Here is a 23,388-nt window from a genome sequence, read left to right as displayed (position 1 = left end):
GTGTGTGTGTGTGTGTGTGTGTGTGTGTGTGTGTGTGTGTGTGTGTGGAAGGAATGCCATGGATTCACTAGAGAAAATGGCTCTTTGATCTGTAGTGGCTGCAGAGAGAGCATTCCGGAGAGTCTGTTTCTCCTTCTAGCAGCCACTCTTTGGGGACTTATGGAAAAGATTGGATTTGCTGATAGAATTCAAGGTTTAATGACACAGGGTAACAGACCATTGAGTAAACTGCTACTGCTAGGAGAGGGGCAAGGCCACTGCAAGTCCACCAAGGTTTAAAATCTAGCTAAATGAAATTTAAAAATAAAAATTTAAATGTGAGTCATTATTATTTAGGTCTTTTTATTTTGTCTGATTTAGTCTCTGGATTCTCCCTTATGCTTCAGATAATTTATCCTAGGTCCAGGCAGGGCAAATCTGTGTGGTACAAGGGCCATCTGTGCTTTTTCACAGTTTTATATATATCAAATTTAATCCCACAAATACTTATTAAGCATCTTACTATGTGTCAGATATAGGTGCTAAGAAGCAGAGACAAAAAATGAAAGTCTGTCTCCTCAAGGAACGATGCCTACTCAGCTAAGTAAATACAAAATTATATGGCACTACAGCTAAATAGCACACCTGGAGCTGGGAGGTCCTGGGTTCAAAGGTGGTCTCAGATAATTCCTAGTTATGTCATCCTGGGTAAGTCATTTAACCCTGATTGCCTGGCCCTTGCTACTCTTTTTTCTTAGAACTGATACTTGGGCAGAAAGTATGAGGGTTTTAAAAAAAGAGAGCACCTAGGTGGCTCAGTGGGTTGAGAGCCAGGTCTGGAGACAGGAGGTCCTGGGTTCAAATTCGATTTCCGATACTTCCTAGCTGTGTGACACTGAACAAATCACTTAACCTTAAATGCTTACCTTTACTGCCTTGGAACTGATACTCAGTATGAATTCTAAGAGAGAAGGTAAGAAGTTTATATATCATATTTATCTATAATATATATTCATGTATTTATTATATATTATATTTTATATAGTATAGATACTATTTATTTATATATTCTATATTATGTTATATATTATATATTATCATATACATGTAAACAGAAAGACAAAATTGAAATTATCTTATCATTAGGAATCAAATTAATGTTGTGATAAAAAATTCTCCCCTTCAAAGATAAAATATTATCCTGTATGTAAAATAATGAATAAATATTTTCAGGTCTTAACATAATTATTCGATTTGGGGGGAATTATTGCTACTCTTTTCAGTGATATTGGTTATTTTGGGCTCCTAATTTTGATCTGTTTGGTGACTGAAACTTTTGGGATAGGTACTCTACAGGAAATTTGAGTAAGTGAATGAATGGATGAATCAAATCATATGCAGTATTTGTAGTAAACTCCCCTTTGGATGTAAAGTACAACGCACTTTTAAAAAAAGCTTTACCTTCTGTTTTAGAATCAATACTAAGTACTGGTTCCATGGCAGAGGAATGGGAAAGATTAGGCAATGGGGATTAAGTGACTTGTCCAGGGTCACACAGCTAGGAAGTGTCTGAGGCCAGATTTGAACCCAGGACTTCCCGACTCGAGGCCTGAAGTTCTGTCCATTGTGTTACCTAGCTGCCCCTCTAATTCACTTTTGATAGGCCGTTATGGTGGGGAAAGATATAGTGCAGTAACAATATTAATCTCTTATTAGTAGTTTACCACAGTAGCAAATTTTATCAACCTGTATAGGTTTTCTCTTATTTTTACAACTAGAGAACTGAACTCTGAATAATCTCAAAGGAATATATTAATTCACATTTAAGTCAAATTCACATTAAGTCAAAAATGTATCAGACCTTTATAAAGCAGGTGGGTATGTGGATATGTGTGTGTGTGTGTGTGTGTGTGTGTGTGTGTGTGTGTGTGTGTGTGTGTGTGACTCTCTGCATACTCTGAAAATCAAATCTACCTCCCCAAGTGCTCTAAATCCCCAAAGATTTAGAATTCTTGCCCTCAGCTGTGCTCATGGTAGAACACAAGATTCTAGAAGGCACAACTTTTTTTTTTTTCCCCACTATGGTCCCCGACACAGAGTAGGTGCTTAATAAAACCTCACCTATTTATTGAGTAGAACTGCTAACTACCATAAAAATGGTCTATATGTGGTCAGAAGAAGAGAAGGAAGGGAAATGGGCCTGGTTAATTTGCAAATCATTCTCATCAGTTTGGTCAAAAGGAATCAGGGCCTTTTGATTCATGAAACAGGACCAATTCTAGTTCCTTGGACATTTCCATCATTGCAAAATAGAAAACTCTCCCAGCTCAATTCTATTTGCTTCAAAACTGACCTTTTTTGCTTTTCTGAAGTGGTCACCAATGTCTAGCCTTAAGCCTCTAAAATGATTCTTGCCCAGAGAACTCTAAGTCACCCACAAGTGTTCAAAAGGGGCCTCGTGTCATTCTTTGCTTCATCCCAGTGGAGCATCAGTGAACTAGCCCCCAAAAGGGGCCATTCTAGCCGTGTCTTTACCTATATTCTCACCCACATATTCACATTTTCCTTTGCTCCATGTAGATCTTTCAAAGGCTCTAAAAAAAGGAAGCAAGACTGGAAGCTTGCTGCCACACTTTGAAGCCAGCAGCTGGATGGCTCTGGAAATGCAATACTATTTCAGGATTTCATTTTAAAAACCTTATGAAAAAGTGAATCAAACCCGTAGATAGAATTTCTTATTAGGGTTGATCTCCCTGGCTTGCACTCTAAAGGGCAACAGAAAATAAGAGAGCTTCTTTTCACATCATTTCCAAGTGGGAGATTGTTTTAAATTAGAAGCAGGCTTGTTTCAGAGACTTGCATCTCTTCTTATTCATTCCTAAGTTGAAATGAGGACCTGCTTCACAGTGACTGCATATAAAGAATGTTCCAGCAAAGCAACCAACAAATGAATTAAATTATCCTTATCCATATAAGCCGTCTCTGAAATGGGAATGTTTTAGGAACAGAGACGGTTGTACCCTCTTTGGATCAGTAGCTTAAAGTTAAAACTGGTAGCTTTAACTAGAAAGTCTAAGTTTCTACTTGATGGTAAGGTCAATGTCAGTCAGTCTTGCGCAGATGGCATATTTGCCTGTTTCCCCTACCCAGGTTCAATCCCATTCAGACACGACACTGATTAGCTCATTGGCACTCAAAGCATGTGAGGTGCTCTAAAGAGCCTAAATTGTTTTAACTTAATCAATTGGGAACTTGAGGATCCTTTTGATAAAAGTTCCTACCCTCAGAGGACAGGAGGTGGATCCCATAGGCACTGGCCCCCTGCAATGCCAGGCAAATTAAGAAACTTTGATTCCTGAGATGTGATGGAGAGAGCTGATGGGTGAATAAAACTGCGTATAAGCGGGATCCTCTGGGACCCTCAGAGTCTTTTGGTGGCTCCGTCTCTTGGTGGCTCAGCTTGATTAGGCATTGAATTCTGCCTTGGATTCGGTGTAGTAAGATGGTGGCTTGAGGAGTTCAGCTTCGGTGACTTGCTTAGGGTGAGGAGACCCTGGCTAGACACTGGCTCTTCAGCTCTTCTCCTGTCTTCGGTGGGATACTCTCTTCGGTCTGGAGGCAATCAAACCTGGACTATAGGATATTTAGCTAGGCAACATTCTCTGTCTCCTTCCTACATGAGGCATCAATTGGATATGAAATAGGAAGTTGGGGGGAAGATCTGACACAAGTGTGAATAAAAAAGCATGGCCCAGACCCTTTACCATTCTGATCTTGTCTTTGATCTATGAGAGGCCCAAAATGAATGGCATTTTGGAACTCTATAGTATTCTACAGTCTTTTGCCCATGCATGGGAGCCACCATGACGGGGAAATGGCCTAATTGTAGCTTTACTAGAACTTCTGGGTTCAGTATGCCTATAAATTTATTGGGGTCTGGATTTCATTATCTACAACTTGGCTGAATGTCCATAGCTTTTCTTAAACCCCCACAAAACGGCAGCATTCCATGTTAAGTATACCTGTCTATTCTTGAGAAGTGGTCTGACTCCATCATGGAAGATGATATGACTAGGATTTGGTGGACGGAGCCACCAAAAGACTCTGAGGGTCCCAGAGGATCCCGCTTATATGCAGTTTTATTCACCCATCAGCTCTCTCCATCACATCTCAGGAATCAAAGTTTCTTAATTTGCCTGGCATTGCAGGGGGCCAGTGCCTATGGGATCCACCTCCTTCAACTTGATGGAAGTAAGAGTGATAGAAGAAAAATGGGAAGAAAAGTAGGAAAAAATGAAAGAAATACAAAAAGAAAGTAACAGCTTAAAAGACAAAATTGTCCACATGGAAAAAGAGGCACAGAAATCAAATAAAGTAATAAGCAAATTGGAGATCAGAACTGACCTGGTGTAAGCCATGAAAAACAGGATAGCCCAAACTGAAAAGGGAAATCAAAAGATCATAGGTATGTGCACTGAGAATGGGTACTGCATCCTTTCCCACGAGGCCTAGTTCAGCACATTGTACTCTGCAAACCCTATATCTGCACAATTGAGTATGGGAGTTGGGCACACTCCTTAGAAGCAATGGTCCATCCATGGTGCTGCTCTTTTGTATGGGGAGAAATTTCTACCTCAGAAATCTATGCTACATTTTTAGATGAAATATGCATTTGCCAGCCTGGGAAGGCAAGGAAAGATGGGTAAAATTCTAATGACTGTCCAAGAATTATACTGGATCTGGAGGAAGGAAGGCCTCAATTAAAACCAGCTTCAAAAATTTACTCAAGCAAGTCAAATTCACAGATGTGTCTCAAGTTTCTTCATCCTTAAAATGGGAATAATAGCACCCATCTCACAGGTTGTTGTGAGGATTAAATTAAATATTTTTAAACTGCTTGGCATAGTGTCTGGCACACAGTAAACACTACATAAATAAATGCTATTGTTATTATATGACTTGGACCATGCTTTAAACTTTCTGTGGTCTGTGACAAAATGCAAGTCAAATGACTTTTTCATTTCATTTCAAAAGAGAAGAGAAAGCCATAAAGATCTTTGTACCGGAATGACCAAAAGCTGTGGAGAACATTACTCTATGAAGCTGATTTGAACCTTTAGCAATGAAACTTGAAGCTTCAGTAATAAGTACCATGAAAAAGGCTTCAAGAAAGATTTGCTTGTGTAAATGGTGTCCATGTACCATCAGTTAAAAATAACTGTGTACATGGTATGAATTTTTTCCTTCGGTAAACTAAAAACCAATGTGTACTAAGGATCCTTTAATAGAAAGGTTTAAGTAAAGTTAAACTGTCATTGACACACTGGATAATAGATTTTTCATTTGCTCACTTCATTATAGAATTACTTCTCTTCCTTAAGACCACTGGGGAATTATTAATAAAATTATAGAATCTTGGCCTCAAAGGAACTTGGAAACTATCTTAGCCTCCTTTACAAAAGAAAAAAGAGGTCTGCTGAAAGATCATAGAACTGTTTAATGGCAGAACTGGGACTCAAATGCAAGTCTTCTGACAATCAGTGCTCTTCTGAGCACTCTTTTTGTTTTTCCTGAGGATCAACTAACAGGGTATCCCCTCAAAGCAGATGATGCTTCTTAAGTCACAAGAACACGTTTTGCGGAAGCAGTAGTACTCGATAACAGAGTCCAAAGGACTCTTCCACTCCAGAGGTAGGACGTTCCTTTTCCAGGGTTTCCCAGATTTCATCAAAAAGGGGGTTCCCTTGTGGCAATTCCCTCTGCCAATGCAGATTGACAACAGCTCCTGGGGAACTTGAACTATTTATTACAGTTACTCCACTTCCTCCCCCAACACTGTGGCTTTCACTAGCTGAATGAAGTTTATCCTGGATGCTAGGCTTAAATAGATCCTTAGAGATTGTGTTGTTATGCTCCAATCATTTTATTGCTTAGTCTCTGTTCCTCTAAATCATTAACTGGAACATTAAGATGAAAACAAATCTCTGAGTTTTGAAGTCCCATGCCTGTACTATTTATAAGGTGAAGTATTGTTTTTCCTTGGGAACACACCACTAATTTTCATCTGCATTTGATGAGTCATACCCATTACGCCCTGGGCTCCCTCAAAAGGGCAAGGAAAAGACATCCATCGCCTTGCTACAATGTGCTACTGTGGTTCTAAAGGGAAGGCTAGGATATTTCACTTTTGTCTCTGGGTAGACACAGTGGCAGAAAACATCTCCAGGAAGACAGTTGCTGCCCGTGTGGTCTCTAAGGTGAGCGGCCTTGTTCCCAAGAAGCTGTGTATCCAGCCTTTATAAGCTAATCACACCATACACATGCCCTTCCCTTCACTAAAGACTTGACCTTTACCTTTCTGTTTTCCCCAAGGATGAGAAAATGAAGCATTTTTGAGAAAACAGAGAAAACCTGGAAGACAGCCAAGATGAGAATTACACCACCTTGAAAATCACAGAGACCAAATTTCTTAATTTTGGCAACAGACACACTTCATTGAATTCTGAAAATAAGACAACTGGATCACATGAAGGTCCCTACAATAAAATAACCAGAGGTCAAGGAAGAAAAGTCAAGTCACACAAAAGCTAAGTTTCATAAAAAGATGTACTTGTTATATTTGTGGGGAAAAATAAAAATTGAGTGCACAGGGACACTGAGCCCTGATTACTATTTTTTTTCTGCTTGGTCGAGGGGCTCATAGATACTCATTGCATCTAGGTCTTTTCCATCTTTAGGATTCATTTATACCTCACAGAGTCTTTTCTGTGCCCTCCTAGAGAGGCAGCTTAGGCTAGATTCTCATTTACCTTGTGTACTCAAGAGAAAGAAAGACATTTCCAATTCCCTCTACAGTCAGAAAGCCAAATGTTCTGTCCTCTACATTAGAAAAGTTATCTTTGAAAATGACAGTATAGAGTGACACAGGGGAAAGCATACTTCTTATCACTTTATGGGACTTGTACACACATGGGGTGTATATGTGAGGAGGTCAGATTCCAGTGTTTGTTGGGCTCTTTTGTGATGGAATATCATTTGGAAGTAGCAGAGACCCAACCCAAGAAGCGTCTTTGAAGGCTGGGGGCCCAGGGCACATCTGGAAGCATGTTAACTTCTGTGAAGGATGCCTCATTGCATCATGCATCCTGTATTAGGAAGTAATTCCTGCAAGTAGGTGGCAACTGCTTTGGTCAGGTAAGTCATAGTCCCATAGGCTCCACTTGGGGCACTATCATAGAAAAAGTGGCAAATTCCTGTCACTGGGTCTTGTTCCAGGGTGTCCATGACTCCCAGGGATGTCTGTGGGAGAGAGAAAAAAAGGTAATATGGTGAGAAAAAAGATTAATGATAAAAGCATGAGAACTAAGCATCTAATTTTCTGTTTAATTTTGTAGGTCAGTAAAGGCTAAAAACAGGATGAAAGAGAAATCAATTGTTAACTATGATATTTTCCTTTTAAGTAGGGGAAATATTTCCTGTACTGACACTACATACCCATCTTTAGGATTACAAAAATTAATTTCCTTATGCTTTGCATGATAATATGTGAAATAACCCAGATCAAATTGCTTACCATCTCTGGAAAGAGGGAAGGGAAGGAAGGAGACAATCTGGATCATATAACTTCAGAAAACATATGTGGAAAATTGTTATTATGTATAATTGGTAAAACAAAACCTCTTTATAAAAGGGAAAAAATTCTTTCCTCATAAACAAGCATTTATTTTCTCTCCTTTCCACTACACTATCTTTTCATGCTTATGCCAGAAATGAAATTTTCTAAGTCATATGATTGATTTCCCACCCAAAGAAATGCGTCACTTATATTATTATGTGAGCATGCCCTCTCTTGGGCAAGGTTTCCAACCACCTTCCAAATCTTATATCTTATCTCTGGTTATGCCAACTTCTTTTAGGGCATCTCTACAAACCTGCTCCTTTAGGAAGAATTCATTGGCCATCTGTACTATCTGGTCTACATGGATGATACCTCCAATGCTGTTCAACTCTATGTCTGAGAGAAGCGTAAGGACAAGGATAGCTTCTACCAGCAGCTGTCGGTATTCTGGCTGAGGCACACGGTTCAACACAGATTCCACATGGACAGCAAACTTGATCTCTTGGGGGGTCATCTGCCAGCGATGAGGGAGGGCAGGATCAGAAAAGGGAAACAGAAAACATCCTGTCATGTCCATGTGAACAAATCATCATGTTCTAAGATGCAAATTCTCAAACAGAAACATCTCAACAGCTATCTTGTCTAGGAAACAACATGTTGGTTTGCTGTTGTGGTTCACTGCACAGGTTCAGACCTGTTCAGAACAATGAGAAAAGACATACTTGCAAATTCAGTGGAGTCTCACACAGAGATAAGCCATCTGTCCTGGATGGTTTAAACATTCACCAGCCTTTTAAAGAGTAGTGGGATATTGTTGTTCTGTTTGCATACGCCACAGGATTTAAACCCTTTTCAGAATTTTCTTAATTCTAAGAATAAACAGCAAACCAGAAAGAGAATTGAATACATTTCCCCTTCATGTATATTGGAGCCATGATATCTCAGTTTTAAGATATGATATGGCCAGTGGAATGACTTGTATTTTCCCAATTCTGTTAGTCCTTTCCCCATCTTCCTTCTTCTACAGCACGTCCTCGCTCTTAACTGGACTAAAAACAGTCAGAGGGCATTAAAGGAAAGTGATAGTAATTTAAGTCTCTGCTAAATACCAATGTGCTCACTGGAAGGAGGAATAAGAGGGTGGACCTTTTCTCAACCTAATGGGTTTAGTTTATGTGAACCAATCCAGGGATCAACCATATATGTTTGAAAACTGGCAGTACACATCCAGAAAGAGCAGATTAGGCTGAAGTAATGCAAAACCAGAGTAGTTGATGTCAGCTGAGAGAGATGGGAAAAGAGAAGCTCTATTTGTGGCTAGTGGATGACAAGAGAAATAAGAGAAAGACTAAGAACACAATTCTGCCTTTTCTTCAACATTGGTTTTCATGGGAATATGTGTTTGTGGAATTAAATCCTCTAGGTATTGTTAGAGATATTTATACATCTTCTTGAACAGGGGATATGGTGGTTTGGGGAGAATAAAAGAAGCCGGGAATGGTTGGAGGAAAGTGTTGCTTATAAATGTGAAAGAAAGACTATACAAAATTAGTGGGTCAAGTGGTTTTCCAAAGGTCCTCCAAATATTCTACTGGCAAGGCTGCTTAAAAAACAACAACAAAGTAAACTTATAAAAGGTGAAGGGAGGTATTAAACATACAAGAACAGATCATTTGTCATAAAATGTGAAGGAATACTACCATTTTCATGAATTTACCTCTCTTGTAGTTGAAGATGGGAGAACATAGCCATCAATAGAGAGACCATGGCACTAGAAAAAAAAACCCACCTAATTTTAGTATAGAGTGTTAAACACACACACACACACACACACACACACACAGAGAACAAGAACTATCTACTTATCTTTGTACTACCTATAAAACCTGAAAGATGCCTTAAATACAGCAGAGTATTTTTAAGGGAGGAATGTTCTCACTACCCACAGCTCTAATCTTGATGGAACAGTTCTCAGTGGTCTAACAGGCTTCATTTCTCACAAGAACAAATGTCCGGTAGAGAGTAGGATTGTTCCTTTATGGACGCTTACAATCTAAGAAAGCAACAGATGACTGACAGGGCTGGGTGGTTCCCCTTGGTGCCATACAAAGGGAGATTTTCATCAGTCTGGTCTGTGAGGTGACGGTTCTGTGCATTTGTAATCATCTATTTTTGAGACTTCTAAAATGAGCACCAATCTCACAAAGAACTAGTGTGCGCACAGATGCTGTGTATATAAATATCAAGCCCTGAATTAACAAAAAGCTGCTTCTTAAGGATAGAAAGAACCTTTTTCAAGTCATTGAAAATCTAGATGGGAATGCATATTATTTAAAGAAACACAGCCAGGTTTCTCTAAGGTTTCAGTGGTCCTACTCTTTCTTAGGCCTCAATCCTAAATTCCTGAAACCAGTCACATTAGCCTTTTTTCTGCTGGAGCCTGGGTCCAAAGGGTCATACATCCACTACTCTGAGGCTTCTAGAACACACAAAAGAGAAGTTGAGGAATCTTCTGCATGGAGTCTTTACGTTCCTACTTGGGCGTCAGGAGTCCAGTTTCAGAGAGAGGGCAGAGACTTCCTTGTAAAGATTAGCTGTGGAAATCCTGGCATTCAATTGCTGGGAATATTTTTTCTTTTACTTTTATTGTGAAATGGGAAAATTTTATTTAAGAGAAAAAAAATTGTTATAGTTTGTTCTTGGTAGGTTTCAAAGATTTTATACAAGGAATGCTAAAGAGAATATATCTGCTTCTTCAAACAAAAACAAAAACAAAAACAAGCTTCTACATTGATCTGAATATGAGTGGGAGGGGCCATAGAGGCAAGATTTTTGTATTCTCTAGACATACAGGAGAAGTTGTTCTCCTACAAGCCCATATGAGAGCTAAGGGTGATGTATACTTGGGCTCTCAGATTTAAAGGGGAAGCAATATCAGAAACTGGCTCGAAATGATGAAGAACTTCCTAACAGTTGTCCCTCTCATCTCCCACACTATTTACACAGCAGAGACTCTCTCTGTCCTTCCCCTTCCCCTCTGTCCAGAATGATTCATTAAAAGCCATTTATTAAAACCTGTATCTAAAGTGGGAAGGGGTAGAGTGAATGATCAAACCTCAAACTGTACTGTCTGTGGGGACACTCAGAATAAGAATAAGATGTCTTCGTCATGAGAGTTTACATTTTAATAAAGTACTTTACAAATATTATGGCATTTGGTCCCAAACCTTGTGAAAGAGATTATCATAGATTATCATCATCCCCATTTTAAAAATAAGAAGATTGAGGCCAAGAGGAGTTGAAATTCTGAGGATAACAAACAAAAACAATTCCAAAGATAAAAAAAAAAGGAGAAGCTGGCAGAACAGAGTTAGATTCGATTTTAAAAGATGTGTATAGAAGACAGTAGTAAAGAGCAGACAATACAAGACATCAGGAGAAGACTGGAAGGTGAGACTAAAGTTTGGAATCAGCCAAGGCTGGCAATGAATGCTAAAGATAAATGAGAGGTTTTGTTTTGCTATGTTGAGGCTATACTGAGAGAAAGAGGATCAGGAAAAGGAGACGATGAATTCTCAGGCTATTAATAATAGCTAATATTTTAAAAGTGCTTGAAGGTTCACAAAGTGCTATACATGTTGATCTCATCTGAGGGAAAATGGGATCACAATGGATAATGGAAAAGAGCAAAACCATTTCACGTATTTTGCCTATGTTTACTCTAAGGAGAATGATCCTGAGTTTGGAAAGGACAAAACAAAAATTTTTCAGAGAAATAAAAAACAAAAAAAGTTAAGGAGGTACTAAAAGGAGTTCTTCTACCTTCCCTCAATGAATGCAAGACATCTGGCCCAGAAAAACATCAAAGGGCACCCAAAGAACTGGCAGATGCGCTTGCTGAGCTCTCAATTATCTGTCATAAAGAATGTGAAAGGTAATGTAGACCTGGAAGAGGACAAATGTTAACTAGATTTTAAAAAAAAGAAGAAGAAAGCAGAAATTCTACAAATCGGCAAATATCTACAAACACCAAAAAAGCTTATATTTCATCGGGGAGGCAACATGTACATATGTGTATGTAGAACAACTATGTATATGTATGTATAGATGTATGTCAAGAGCTATCACAAAATAAAGTTACTACATATGTTTATACATAGTTTTACCCCACACAGAATGAAAGCTCCTTTTATGTGAACACCCAGGAGCTAGCACAGTGCCTGGCTCATAGCAATCACTTAATGTTTATTGATTTGCTGACTAAATAAATGGCTTGCTCATTAAATTTACAGGGGATAACAGTTAACACAATGGATGGCAGGCAGAATTCCAAAAAGATCTCAGCAGATTAGAATGTGGGCAATATCTAATAAGATAAAATTTAATATAAAGTATGAAATCTTAAAGTTGGGTTAAAAAAATCAACAAGTATAAGACAGGGAAGGCATGGTTAAAACCCATCCTGATTTGTTGAGGATGTGAGTTTTAGTAGTGGGCAACATTTTCACCTTAGCAATATCTTGTGAATATGACTCCTTCTCTCCTCTGACACTGATACCCTTTTAGTGCTGGCCCTCTTCCCCTCACACTGTGATTACCGCAATAATATGCTGGTGGTTTTGCCTGCTTCAAGTCTCTCCCCACTCCAATCCATCCTCCATTCGGCCACTAAAGTGATTTTCCTACAGTGCAGATCTGATCATGCTGCCCCCTCGCCCTAAATCAATAATCTCCAGTGGCTTCCTATTGCCTCTAGGGACAACTACAAAGTGCTATTTGGCATTTGAATCCCTCCATAACCTTCATCCTCTCCCTTTCCAGTCTTCCCACACCTTACTCTCCCTTCCATTTACTCTGTGACCCAGTGACACTGGCCTTCTGGCTGTTCCATGAACAAAGCATCCTGTGTCTTGCCTGTAGGCATTTTCTCTGGCTGTTCCCCATATGGAATGCTCTCCCTCCTTATCTTCAACTGTTGACTTCCCTGGCTTCCTTCAAGCCCTAACTAAAATATCATCTTCGTCAGAAAGCCCTGGCCATTTCCCACTTAATTCTAGTGCCTTCTCTTTTAACCATTTATCTCCTCTGTAGCTTGTTTGTACATATTTGTGTGCTTATTGCCTCCCCTAGTGGATTGAGGGCTCCTTGAAAGCCAGGATTGGCTTTTGTTTCTTTTTGTCTCCCTAGCAACTAAGTATAGGGCCTGGCACACAGTAGGCTCTTAAGAAATGAATAAGCACAAACTCAATGAGTCCATGTGCAACACAGCAGCCAATACTAGGAATATATTATCTTTGGCTGCAGGAGAGAAGCATGGCATCCAAAACATGGGAGGTGAGAATGCCCTGCCAAATCACATCTTGGTTGCTGGGGTCAGTGTAGGTTGCCAGCTTTCATTGAGGGCACAGACAAACTGAAGACCATCCAAGGATAGAACTAGAATGACTAAAAGACTTGGAGATCACTTCATTAGAGGCCTGGCAAGGTTTAGTATAAAGAAGGGAAAACTTAGGGGGAACAGGGTAGAGGTCTTCAAATAAGGACTGTCATGTAGATGAAAAATTGGGCTTATTTGGCTTGACTCCAGAGGGAAAATCTAGAAAATAATATATGGAAGATGAAGAAAGGATGACTTGAGTTTTATATGAGAAAATTTCCTAACAACTAGATCTGTCCAAAAGTTGAAGAGCAGCCTCAGTAGTGAGTGGAGACTTCAAGTACTTGGATGTGGTACAGATGAGAGACTCTGTAAGGCCCCTTCCAATTCTATGACTCTAACTTGTCCCTGGTCTCACAAGCTGATATTTTTTCAGTCAAGATTCACCCCCCAGTGCCAAGGTCAGCACTCTCTTCACAGCGTCATGCTACCTCTGAGAAGGGAGATGCCACAGGAAATGACTCGAATATCTGTATCCTGGAAGCTTCTTGTTCAGGACTCACTTCACCCCCACATTCCATTGCTCATTGCACAAACCAACTTATTCTTTCTTTATCTCCTGCTCACCTTCTGAAGAATCTTCCACACTTTCTGGTAGAATCCCACTGGAACTCTGTTAATAGCACCATCCAGTCTTCTCCTGCGTAGCCACTGACCCTGGCGCTCTCCCCAGCCGAGATGATGACCACCAGAGTCAGAAGATGACAGTGTGCCCGTGGGGGAGGAAGGAGTACTGCACCTCTGCAAGACAGAGGATGAGCAGCCTTTAGACATTCCAGGAATCCTGGCACACTGACAAATTATGCCAATTTTTGAACTAAAAAAATTCAGCATATTTAGCAGTTATTACACCATCTCACTTTAGTGTGCTTTCTGGGGTAAGTAACTGATGAAGGTCATTCTGTTTGGATATTTTTTCCCTCTTAAAAGCTGTTTCTGTTAATAAATCTAAGACAGTAGGACCCAGATTTCCCCCCAAATCTAAAGTATTTCTAATACCTCTTTGGCCATGCCATTTCTACTTCAGAAGCTCTCTAATGGCACTCAAATTACTTTTTGCTTGCATTCAAAGTTTTTCCCAAAGTGGCTCCAATTTATCTTTTTTAACCCTTATTATTCTGCTTCACTCTATATTTTTTTTAAATGAAATACTCTTTTTTTCCTCATTCTTATATAGCCTTTTCTTATCTCTAGGTTTTTGTTCAAACTATGCTCCCATTCCTAGAACAGAATTCCCTTTACTCTTCCTTCAGGCCCTCTCTATCTTCAAGTCCTGATTCAGATTTCGCTTCCCCACTGGTGTCATAATTTCTCATAGTACTCTTCTTGGATGTATCCCTTGTATAAGTTATTTGTGGATATACCTTTCTCCTTATTCGCTCCTGGGGAGGGAGATCTTTGTATCTCCAATATGCAGAACACAGATTAGAAAATTATATTCTCTAGTTGTACTTTGGGTATATTTGGAAGCTGCATTAAGACCTATTGAGTTCTTTATTATGGGTAATGACAATGCTTGATACTGATATAGCACAATGTTGCATTTGAGTCACATGGCAATCCTTGGAGATAGGAATGCCTTTTACATTTTGGGCTCAGAACAGATAAGTGGTTTGCCCACATTCGCCATAATAATTAGGGTCAGAGGCAAGATCTTAACCAAGGTCTTCCTGACTCCATGTTTAATGGTTTATCCTCCACGTAGCCTTCTAAAATAGGAATTAATTACAGTTTCCAAATCACTCCAAACTTAGAAGGAATAAATTACTTCAGATAAAGACTACTATTGAGAGAATTATACACCATTTTCAGACATCATAACAATTACAAGAATGAAATCTTTAGACCATATGATTGCCTGGAAAGGCTACTTTTATGTTATTTTAAAACAATCATTTTATTTTCAGGGTTCTAGAACAAATATATTAACTAGGGATCTGGATATTTATTTTCTAGAGTTGAAAATACTAAAATTTTCCAGACTTACAAAATAAATCACTAAAGAGTCACTCATTTACCCCTTTCAAGTTGGTCCCACAATGAGTTCAGCAAGTAATTAAAGGGGAAATGATGCATCTAAGAATGAAGGATGGAAGACCAGAATCCAAATCAGTATCACTGACCACCTGGAGTTAATGTTAATGAACATATGAAACTTCAGCCCCTTTTAAATCTATTTTTTCTAGTCTCATAGCCATCCCAATACACTTCTTCACTTTTCTGTCCTCTGCACCAGAAGGTGTTTATCCTCATGCTTTAGCCTTACTTCATTTAATTCCTCCCTCTGCACCAGGACCACATGTTCTTGTAATGCAGAGAGAAGAGCTGTTGCTTCCACCTCTTTCCTTCTCCTAAAAGGATGCTTATTTTTTTCAGACTGAAAGAATAATTTTCCTATTATCTTTTTTAACTCCTTGTTCCCTTGTAAGTATTCAAGGGAAGCACCCCTCTTTACCCCATCCCATTTTCCAATGGAATATAAACTCCTTGAGGGCAGGGATTGTTTTCATTTTCATTTTTATTTTTATTTCCAGCATCTAGCCCCATTCCTGGCACTGAAGAGGTATTTAATTAATGCTTGTTTTGTTGAATTGGCTCCCGAGGGGCTACTCAACTGAGGAAACAAAGACACAGAACTAGCATTACCCATACCTCGGAACTTATGTGGGTGGTTTGGGGAGGGAGAAAAGAGAATAAGAAAATATCTTCTGGAGGAGAAGCTCAGAGGACTATAGATAAATCTCTAGCTTCCAAGCTGGAGAAGGGGTCTCATTATTCTTACAGATTTTCATAGCCATTCTGACTCTGACATCTTCTTTATGCTTTTAATTTTAAACACTCATCTCATTTTATAATTTTATAATATACATTATTAAAAAAAACCCCTTACCATCTGTCTTAGAATTGATACTTAGTATTGGTTCCAAGACAGAAGGGGCAGTAAAGGCTAGGCAATGGGGGTTAAGTGACTTGCTCAGGGTTGCAGAGCTAGGAAGTATCTGAGGCCAAATTTGAACACAGGACCCCCCTCTCTAGTCCTGGCTGTCAATCCATTGAGCCACCTAGCTGTCCCCTCCACTCCCACTCCTTTTTTCCTAATAGACTTTAATTCTTACATGTACTACTACAAGTTAAGGCAGAATTCTCTTGTGTCTATTTTTTCCAGACTAAGGTATTCGGTTTGCCTCATTAAGACCCTTTAAATGAGGCAGTGATTAGGCATGGGTAAAAGCAATTACTGCTATGCTCATCAATGACTCAGCTGATGTTCTAGTTTAGATCCAGGAAAGCAAAGCAGTGATACCCTTGCCCAAAGTACTCTCTGTCCTCTCTTTTCTTGATCTCAGACTTTATGTTCAAGAAAGAGCATGAGAATGAATTTCTAATCACAGACTGGCAGAAATAATCTAGACCAGTGATGGGCAAACTTTTTAAGGAGGGGGCCAAAGGAAAGGAAATGCTCATCTGTCAGTGTTTTTAGGCAACTCTTTCGAAGTTTCATTGTATTGTATCCTACTCATTGTATTCATCAGATTAGGAATAATGTACTGCATTGAGATAGAAGATTTCAGGGCAGCCGCATCTGGCCTGCTGGCCATAGTTTGCCCATCACTGATCTAGGATTACACCATAATATAACACTCCAAAATTAATCCCATTTCAATTCAACTAAAATTTAATGGTGCAGAGCCTCAGGAATAAGAAGAGCAAGCTGTGTGACAGGGAAAGTCAATAACACTTGGTGCCTTAACCAACTAGGGCAGTGATGGGCAAACTATGGCCAGCAGACCAGATGCGGCTGCCCTGAAATGTTCTATCCGGCCACCTGACATTATTTCTAATCTGACAAATACAATGAGTAGGATACAATACAATGAGACTTTGAAAGAGCTGCCTTAGAAACAGACTGACAGATGAGCATTTCCTTTCCTTTGGCCCCCTTTTTAAAAAGTTTGCCCATCACTGAACTAGGACCTTCTAGGTGAGTTGCTAACTTGCTTTGGTGGAAGAAATTGGAGATATAGTGGAAAGAGAGGGAAATGTCTGTAAAATGAGGAAGAACCTTACACATCAGGAAATTCTAGAAGTTAAAGTTTTTTTTTTAAATTGAAAACAAGTTTCCATTCTAGAACTTTTAAAGATTTCATGTCTGCCTCCACAAAGTCACAGGCTGTATGTGGGATTCTGTCAGCTACCACATTAGTTACCTGTCACATTACTTCTCCAAAGCCCCTAAAAGTCTTTCTCAAGCATCAGAAAGTTTAGGATAAGGTAGGAGTAAAGAAAAGGTTACAGAAGTTTCCAACACTACAAATTAGAAGGTGACAAAGAACACAATGCAATATACTCATAATGAATGGTTTACCATGGACTTGGAAGAGTGAATGCTGCTGGACATGGAATGGCCCACAGAAAATAACTACAAAACAAAATACAAATACCTCAATAACATGGAATAATTCAATAAGAAATTGCAGATAGCAGTGGAGCTCAAAAAAAAAAGCAGCAGAAGATATAGAATTAAAATACACCCTCATTAAAACAGAAAAAAATTCATTTTTCTATAGGCCCTTCCTTTCCAAAGCTACATGCTGTATAAAATTGTCATTAAGATTGACTTTAAGCACTATGATATTTCTGTCAATCATGGAGCTGACTAGTTTAACAAGCAATTTGTTTTCTGTGTGAAATCCAGAAACATAAACATCTATGTTTATTAGAACTGTGCATAGTATACCCAGATTAGCAAAATAATCATCATTGTATTAGTCAAATTGTCTCTAGTCAAACAAATCTGTCTCTATCACTTGAGAAACCAGAAGCATGCTGTTAGTTACAATATCTTTCCTAGCTGAAAAATAGTGTGAGGAATAGTCTTGACAAACTTGGTAGAAATTAGGGATGGAATTACAATTTAAAACCAAATATCTGAGCTGGTTAATTTACAAGAATTGTTAAGTGTCTCCTGTAAAATGTCTTCCTATGCCTGAATGACGAAAATGTAGGAAAAGTTAACTCAATCCCACTACCAACTATGCAAACACAGTATCTTGCAGTAGAAAGGGACTGATTTCTAGTGTTTGTATCATGTGAACATGGAGGACACCAACTTGGTGCCATCAAGTGGCTGGCCAAGGAAAAGCTGAAGAAAAAGCATTTTTCAAACTTATTTCTATTTGAATAGCATCACTGTGAACTGGAAGCAGGGAGCCTACAACTGTGTTTTGCTCTGGGCTCAACAAAGTTTGTGTTTATATAACCACAAAGATCTGACTATTCCTGTAAAGAAATATTAAAACATTGGAAGACTGACTAAATGTCATACTTCCTGATAGAGTGCTGGGCACACAAAGCTCCTTTTTTTTACTCTATGTTGGGCACTTCTGGTCACTGAACTCAGGGCTGTGCAGGAGAGATCCAAATGCTATCTCTCTTCTTACAACACAAACTTGATTTCATAAAGCACAATGTTTTCCAAAGTACTTCCTATTATTTGATCCTCACAACAAACCCTGGAGCTAAGACAAGGGAGGGCTGAACCCAGTTATGCAGAGGAGGAAACAAGGTTCTGTGACTATGGAAGAGCTTGAACCCCCATCTCCTGCCCTCTCCCTGTGCTCTTTCTACTGCTCCATGCTGCTATGTTCTCAGCCTCACAGGAGAAGATAAGGGGTCACCCTTCACCTCCCCTTTTACACTGATTTCCTTGCAAATACTTATTTTTTAAAAATCTATATAAAATCAGTCTTTAAGATCTGCCTTTTCTCTGAAGCAAAGAACACGACTTTGTTTCTAAGAGGAGAGATTGAGAAATGGTGACAAACTGGACCATGCTGACCAAAGGGCCAAGACTAACTCTCACTTTCTTTTATGTCTCCTTCCTCTTTAGAATCTGAACTCTTGTGACAGCAGGGACTGCATATCTTTCTAGGTACATTAAGATCTGTTAGTATGGATAGCTTTTCTTTTTAAGATTTGAGCCAGAAAGCAAAAAGCCCATGCATGAAAGATCCAAAGCCAGTCATGTTTCTTTCACCTGCTCTTCAGCACTAAACCGCCTAGTCATCTGTAATTAAGAATAAATGAGGCTATAAACATAAACCGGTTTTCAAATAAAATATTACTAAGTACCCACTCATATAGTGGTGGCCTTCTAAATGGCAGGGGAGTCAAAATCCAATTAACCAATGAAAAAGAATCATCATGCAGTGGTCAGGAGGCTTTAGATAATAAAAGCATTAAGTAGAAATCATCATTCTATTCATTAATGAAAAGAAGAAAAGGAAGTCACATACTACCTTTCTTTATGCCTGTGACTAAAATGGAAAAAAATTATTCACTGGGAGAATTTCATGTTACATAGAAGTGGGATGAAGAATTAAAGATATAAACAAACAGGAAATAAACACTCCGGGGGCCTGTGGGGGCTGGAGGGAATACAGGTTATATCTGAACCATCACGCTCTTTTCTTCCCCTTACATTCCACTTGAAGTTCATAATAATTGGAATTAGCTACAAACCTGCTTGTTCAAGACAAGTAAAATGTATTTTATTGTTAGCTCTGTTTTCAGATTGCTATAACCTATATGGAACATTTCCTATAAATACAGAAAAATCACTGTTTACTAACAATTTAAGGCAAAAAAATAACCAAAGCTTTTTGTTTTGTAAAGGGAAATCATGCTCTCCTTGATACATCTGAAATCTACCTTACCCTTCAATAAGGAAAGGGATGTAAAGCCATGACCTGAAATCATGAAAACTAAAGCAAACAGAATTTCAATCATTTTGAAGGAAAAGAAAAAAAGAAGGGGGGGACAATTTTCTCTTTACCTGAACCACTGCAGAAGATTCCCTTACCTGTTTCATCTCACTTCTTAGTCTATTAATACCACTCCTTTCCGTTTTAGTGGCTCCAGTATGGCCCACCTCATGAATAGAGATAGCTGGGCTAGATGTAGAGGAGTGAATAGGCTGCACTAAAAGAGGGGAAAATACATATTAAAGTTCTAGGAAACCAAGCTTGTCCCCAGGTTAGGCCTACTTCATCTCTCTTCTGTACCAGAACCCTGCTCATGGGTCCTAGGAAACAAAGCATCTCCCTTATGTCTTCTATTGCCAAAGACATTCTAATTGTAATTGAAGCTATTCTAATATTGTTTTTTTTTAAAACAACAGAGCTAAATTGTTTGTAGACCACTTGTAAATTTATATAACCAAACAAAGAGATAAGTTGTGGGCTATTTTGGGTTTTGATATGTTATAATGAATATGTTAAAATATGTTAAAATAAGAAAATCTTAAAACATATCAAACCATCTTGTTTTTTAAACAAAAATGCCAATATCTCATTGTATAACAGAAATTGAGAGGCATCTGGCTGGCAAAATGCTGGAGAGAAAATATTCATGACCAGAGGACAATTCTAGAATTCACTTAGAAAGTTTGGGGCACATATCCAGATCTTATCATCTCTGGACTTCTAGACCTAGACATGTCATTTGTTTATTGTGTGATGTAGGCCTTCTGGTAAATAAAATTTATACATCTCAAATGACTATACTATATTTTTTATTCTGTACTTGTTATTATTATAGAGTATTTACTATTATTATTTTGTGCACTTTTTGACATTTGGAACTCAAGACAAGATTATCCTCAGCAGTCATTGGAATCCAAGATATAATGGGATTAAAAAAGCAAAATAAAATCACTCTGTGTGGCTATTATCTCCTACAATATTTGAGACAGGGAGAAAAGGACAGAATCAACTAATACTTTTACTCATACCATATATTTTCTATCTTGTCTTTTAATTAAGAGAACTCATGGTATTTTAAGGTGATTTGACCAGTTACACAAGCACCTACATTTTATATCCAATGACAATTTTAACTTATAGATTTATATTTTAAGGACTATCAGTATTAAATATCCAAAATTCATTTTTGGGAAAAAGCTCTTGAATACCCAATTCAGAAGGAATAGAAAAAATAAACACATCTGATTATGGGACATACAGTTTTTGTTTGCTAGCTAGTACAAATTTTGGAAGAAAAAAATACAAAGTACATAATCTACTCTTAATTATTACAAATCAAGACCAAGAACAGCTCATAGCTTATTTGTTTGACTTGATTATATGAATTCAAAATTGTCCATAAATAATTTAGCTCTATTATTTTTTTTAAAAAGCAAAATTGGAAAAGCTTCAGTTACAAATAGAAGATATAAGTACCTGGAGGCTGCCATTTTTCCAAGGACCCAAAAGCAGGATTTTAGTACTATTCTAACCATTTCTCTAACTTAATTTACAATCCTTCTGTACAAAACAAGTTAAATGTTACATTTTACAGAAAACAGTTTTTGGGTTTAAAGGATTGTTACATAACAAAGATGCACAAAATCTAGATCACCCTTTCAAGATACTCTGGAGTGCTCTGAAGATAGCTGTGTACATGTGTTTTAACATTTTATAGTAGATAGTAGATATTCTTAACTCACTTTTGAGAATTTCTGACCAGAAGATTAGAATCAGTAGTACTATGATGTAAGATGGAGGAGAGGTGTCTGATACAAGGAAGAATGATCTGATGAGGGAAAAGTGTATTCCCAGATGTTAAGAGGACTTTAAGTGAAGGTTGTATGATGACTATTAAGCTGAAAAAGACTAGATGACTGCTGATTTTCATTCTAACTCCAAAATATCTAACCCTCTCCTTTGTCCTCTCCTTGGAGCCTGTACATGCAGATAATTCCAAGAACCATATCTCCAATCCTAGCATTTCTCCTGAGCCCAGTTCCCCATTACCAACTGACTATTAGTCATCCCAAAATGGATGTCCCACAGGATCATGTTCAAACCAGAACTTCTTATCTCTTCCTCAAATCTCCCTGATCTTCTGAATTTTCTGTTGGGAGAACCATTATCCTTCTAGTCACTCATGTAAGCAACTTTGGAACTCTATTCCCCCCTCTCCTCAAATCCAACGAAATGTTTACTCTCTCTTTACAACATGCCTTGCTCCTTCTCACTCTCTCCAATCACATGGCCCCTATCCTAGTTCAGATCTTCATTAAATATTATATTTACAATTGGAATAATTTTTAATTGGCTTCTTAATCTCTAATCTCTTCCCCTCCTAATTCGCCTTCCATACAATTATCCAAGAATTATTCTTAAGTAAGAGTCTGACCAAGCTACTCTCCAGCTCAAGAAGCTCTAGTAACTTTTTCTTCCCTTGAGAACAGGAACTCTTACCCTTTTTTGTGTCATAGACCCTTGTCATAGACCCTTGTCAAGCTCTCTAAGGGCAGGGATTCTATTCTTCATGTATATAATAAATATAAAATAAAATAAAGGAAATCAGTTATATTGAAATATCATGCACAGAGCTAATTCAGTTTTTTAAACCAAGTTCATGGACCCCAGGTTAAAATCCTTGATCTAGGATAAAATATAAACACTCCTAGCATTTCCAGACCTCACAACCTTGTTCTAACCTATCTCACCAACTTCATTACTCTTCTCATAATTTTCTGCCAAACTGGCCTACTTTCCTGTTATCCTTCGTATAGGATGTTCCCTTTTCTATCTCTGCACCTTTAATTTGGTCTATGACTAGAATGCACTCTTTCTCTACCTCTGCCTTAAAGACTCCTAAGCTTCCTTCAAAACTCACCTCAAATATCACCTCCTCTGGGAGGTTTATCCTGATCCTGCCAGTGGCTAGTACCTGACACCCAGAATTTGTTTATTTTGTATATCCCTTGTATTAACTTAGCTGTTTGCAAGTTATTTTCTTCCAGTAAAACTTAAGCTCCCTAAAGGCAGGGACTCTATTCTTCATGTATATTAGAGTGTGTGTGTGTGTATAGAGATAAATATACAGAGATATGTATGTATATATACACACTTATAATACATACATATATGTCATATTCAATATATTTTAAAAATATATTCCAATTATTATTTACTTACTGCTTCTTTCAACACCAAACTCTTTTCCACTAAGAATATGGTGCAAGAGATTTTTCATATCAAAAGGACTAAGGTTCATCAGACTTTCAGAGGCTTCTTCTCCTAGAAAGAAACAAAGGACTAACTGATAGATCCTGGAACCAAAGCTCCCCTTTCCCCAATCCCTAACAAGACCAACAGCCCCCCCTTCCACTTCCCCTGCTGGAACTTCAGAAAAAAGCAAGTAGTTCCACTTTTTAGGGCACTGTTACTTCCCATTATGTGACTTGACAAATCCATGATGGATTAATGTTCTAGACTTATACTGTCTGTACCATACTAAGGACTCTACAAGCCTGGGAACCAAAAGCCCCCACCCTCAAAGCCAA

General features: G+C 38.4%; 1 protein-coding gene across 1 annotated transcript in view; it reads right to left on the bottom strand.

Annotated features, from left to right (window-relative positions):
• Positions 1-6,452: 6,452 nt before the first annotated feature.
• The window catches only part of PHKA2 (phosphorylase kinase regulatory subunit alpha 2), a 113,685-nt gene continuing 96,749 nt past the window's right edge, over positions 6,453-23,388 (bottom strand). Inside the window, exons 26-33 of the mRNA XM_044670332.1 lie at positions 23,021-23,122; positions 19,897-20,015; positions 19,072-19,101; positions 17,401-17,454; positions 13,602-13,775; positions 9,315-9,368; positions 7,911-8,111; positions 6,453-7,278 (exon numbers count right to left, since the gene is read on the bottom strand). Of these exons, the coding sequence (XP_044526267.1) occupies positions 7,108-7,278; positions 7,911-8,111; positions 9,315-9,368; positions 13,602-13,775; positions 17,401-17,454; positions 19,072-19,101; positions 19,897-20,015; positions 23,021-23,122 (905 nt within the window). The 3' untranslated portion in view covers positions 6,453-7,107. The remainder of the gene's footprint in view (positions 7,279-7,910; positions 8,112-9,314; positions 9,369-13,601; positions 13,776-17,400; positions 17,455-19,071; positions 19,102-19,896; positions 20,016-23,020; positions 23,123-23,388) is intronic.

This window comes from Gracilinanus agilis, chromosome 3 (genome assembly GCF_016433145.1).
Source record: "Gracilinanus agilis isolate LMUSP501 chromosome 3, AgileGrace, whole genome shotgun sequence".
Classification (NCBI taxonomy): Eukaryota; Metazoa; Chordata; class Mammalia; order Didelphimorphia; family Didelphidae; genus Gracilinanus; species Gracilinanus agilis.
The sequence above is the reverse complement of the archived record's forward strand: the minus strand, read 5'-3'. Positions and strand labels throughout refer to the sequence as shown.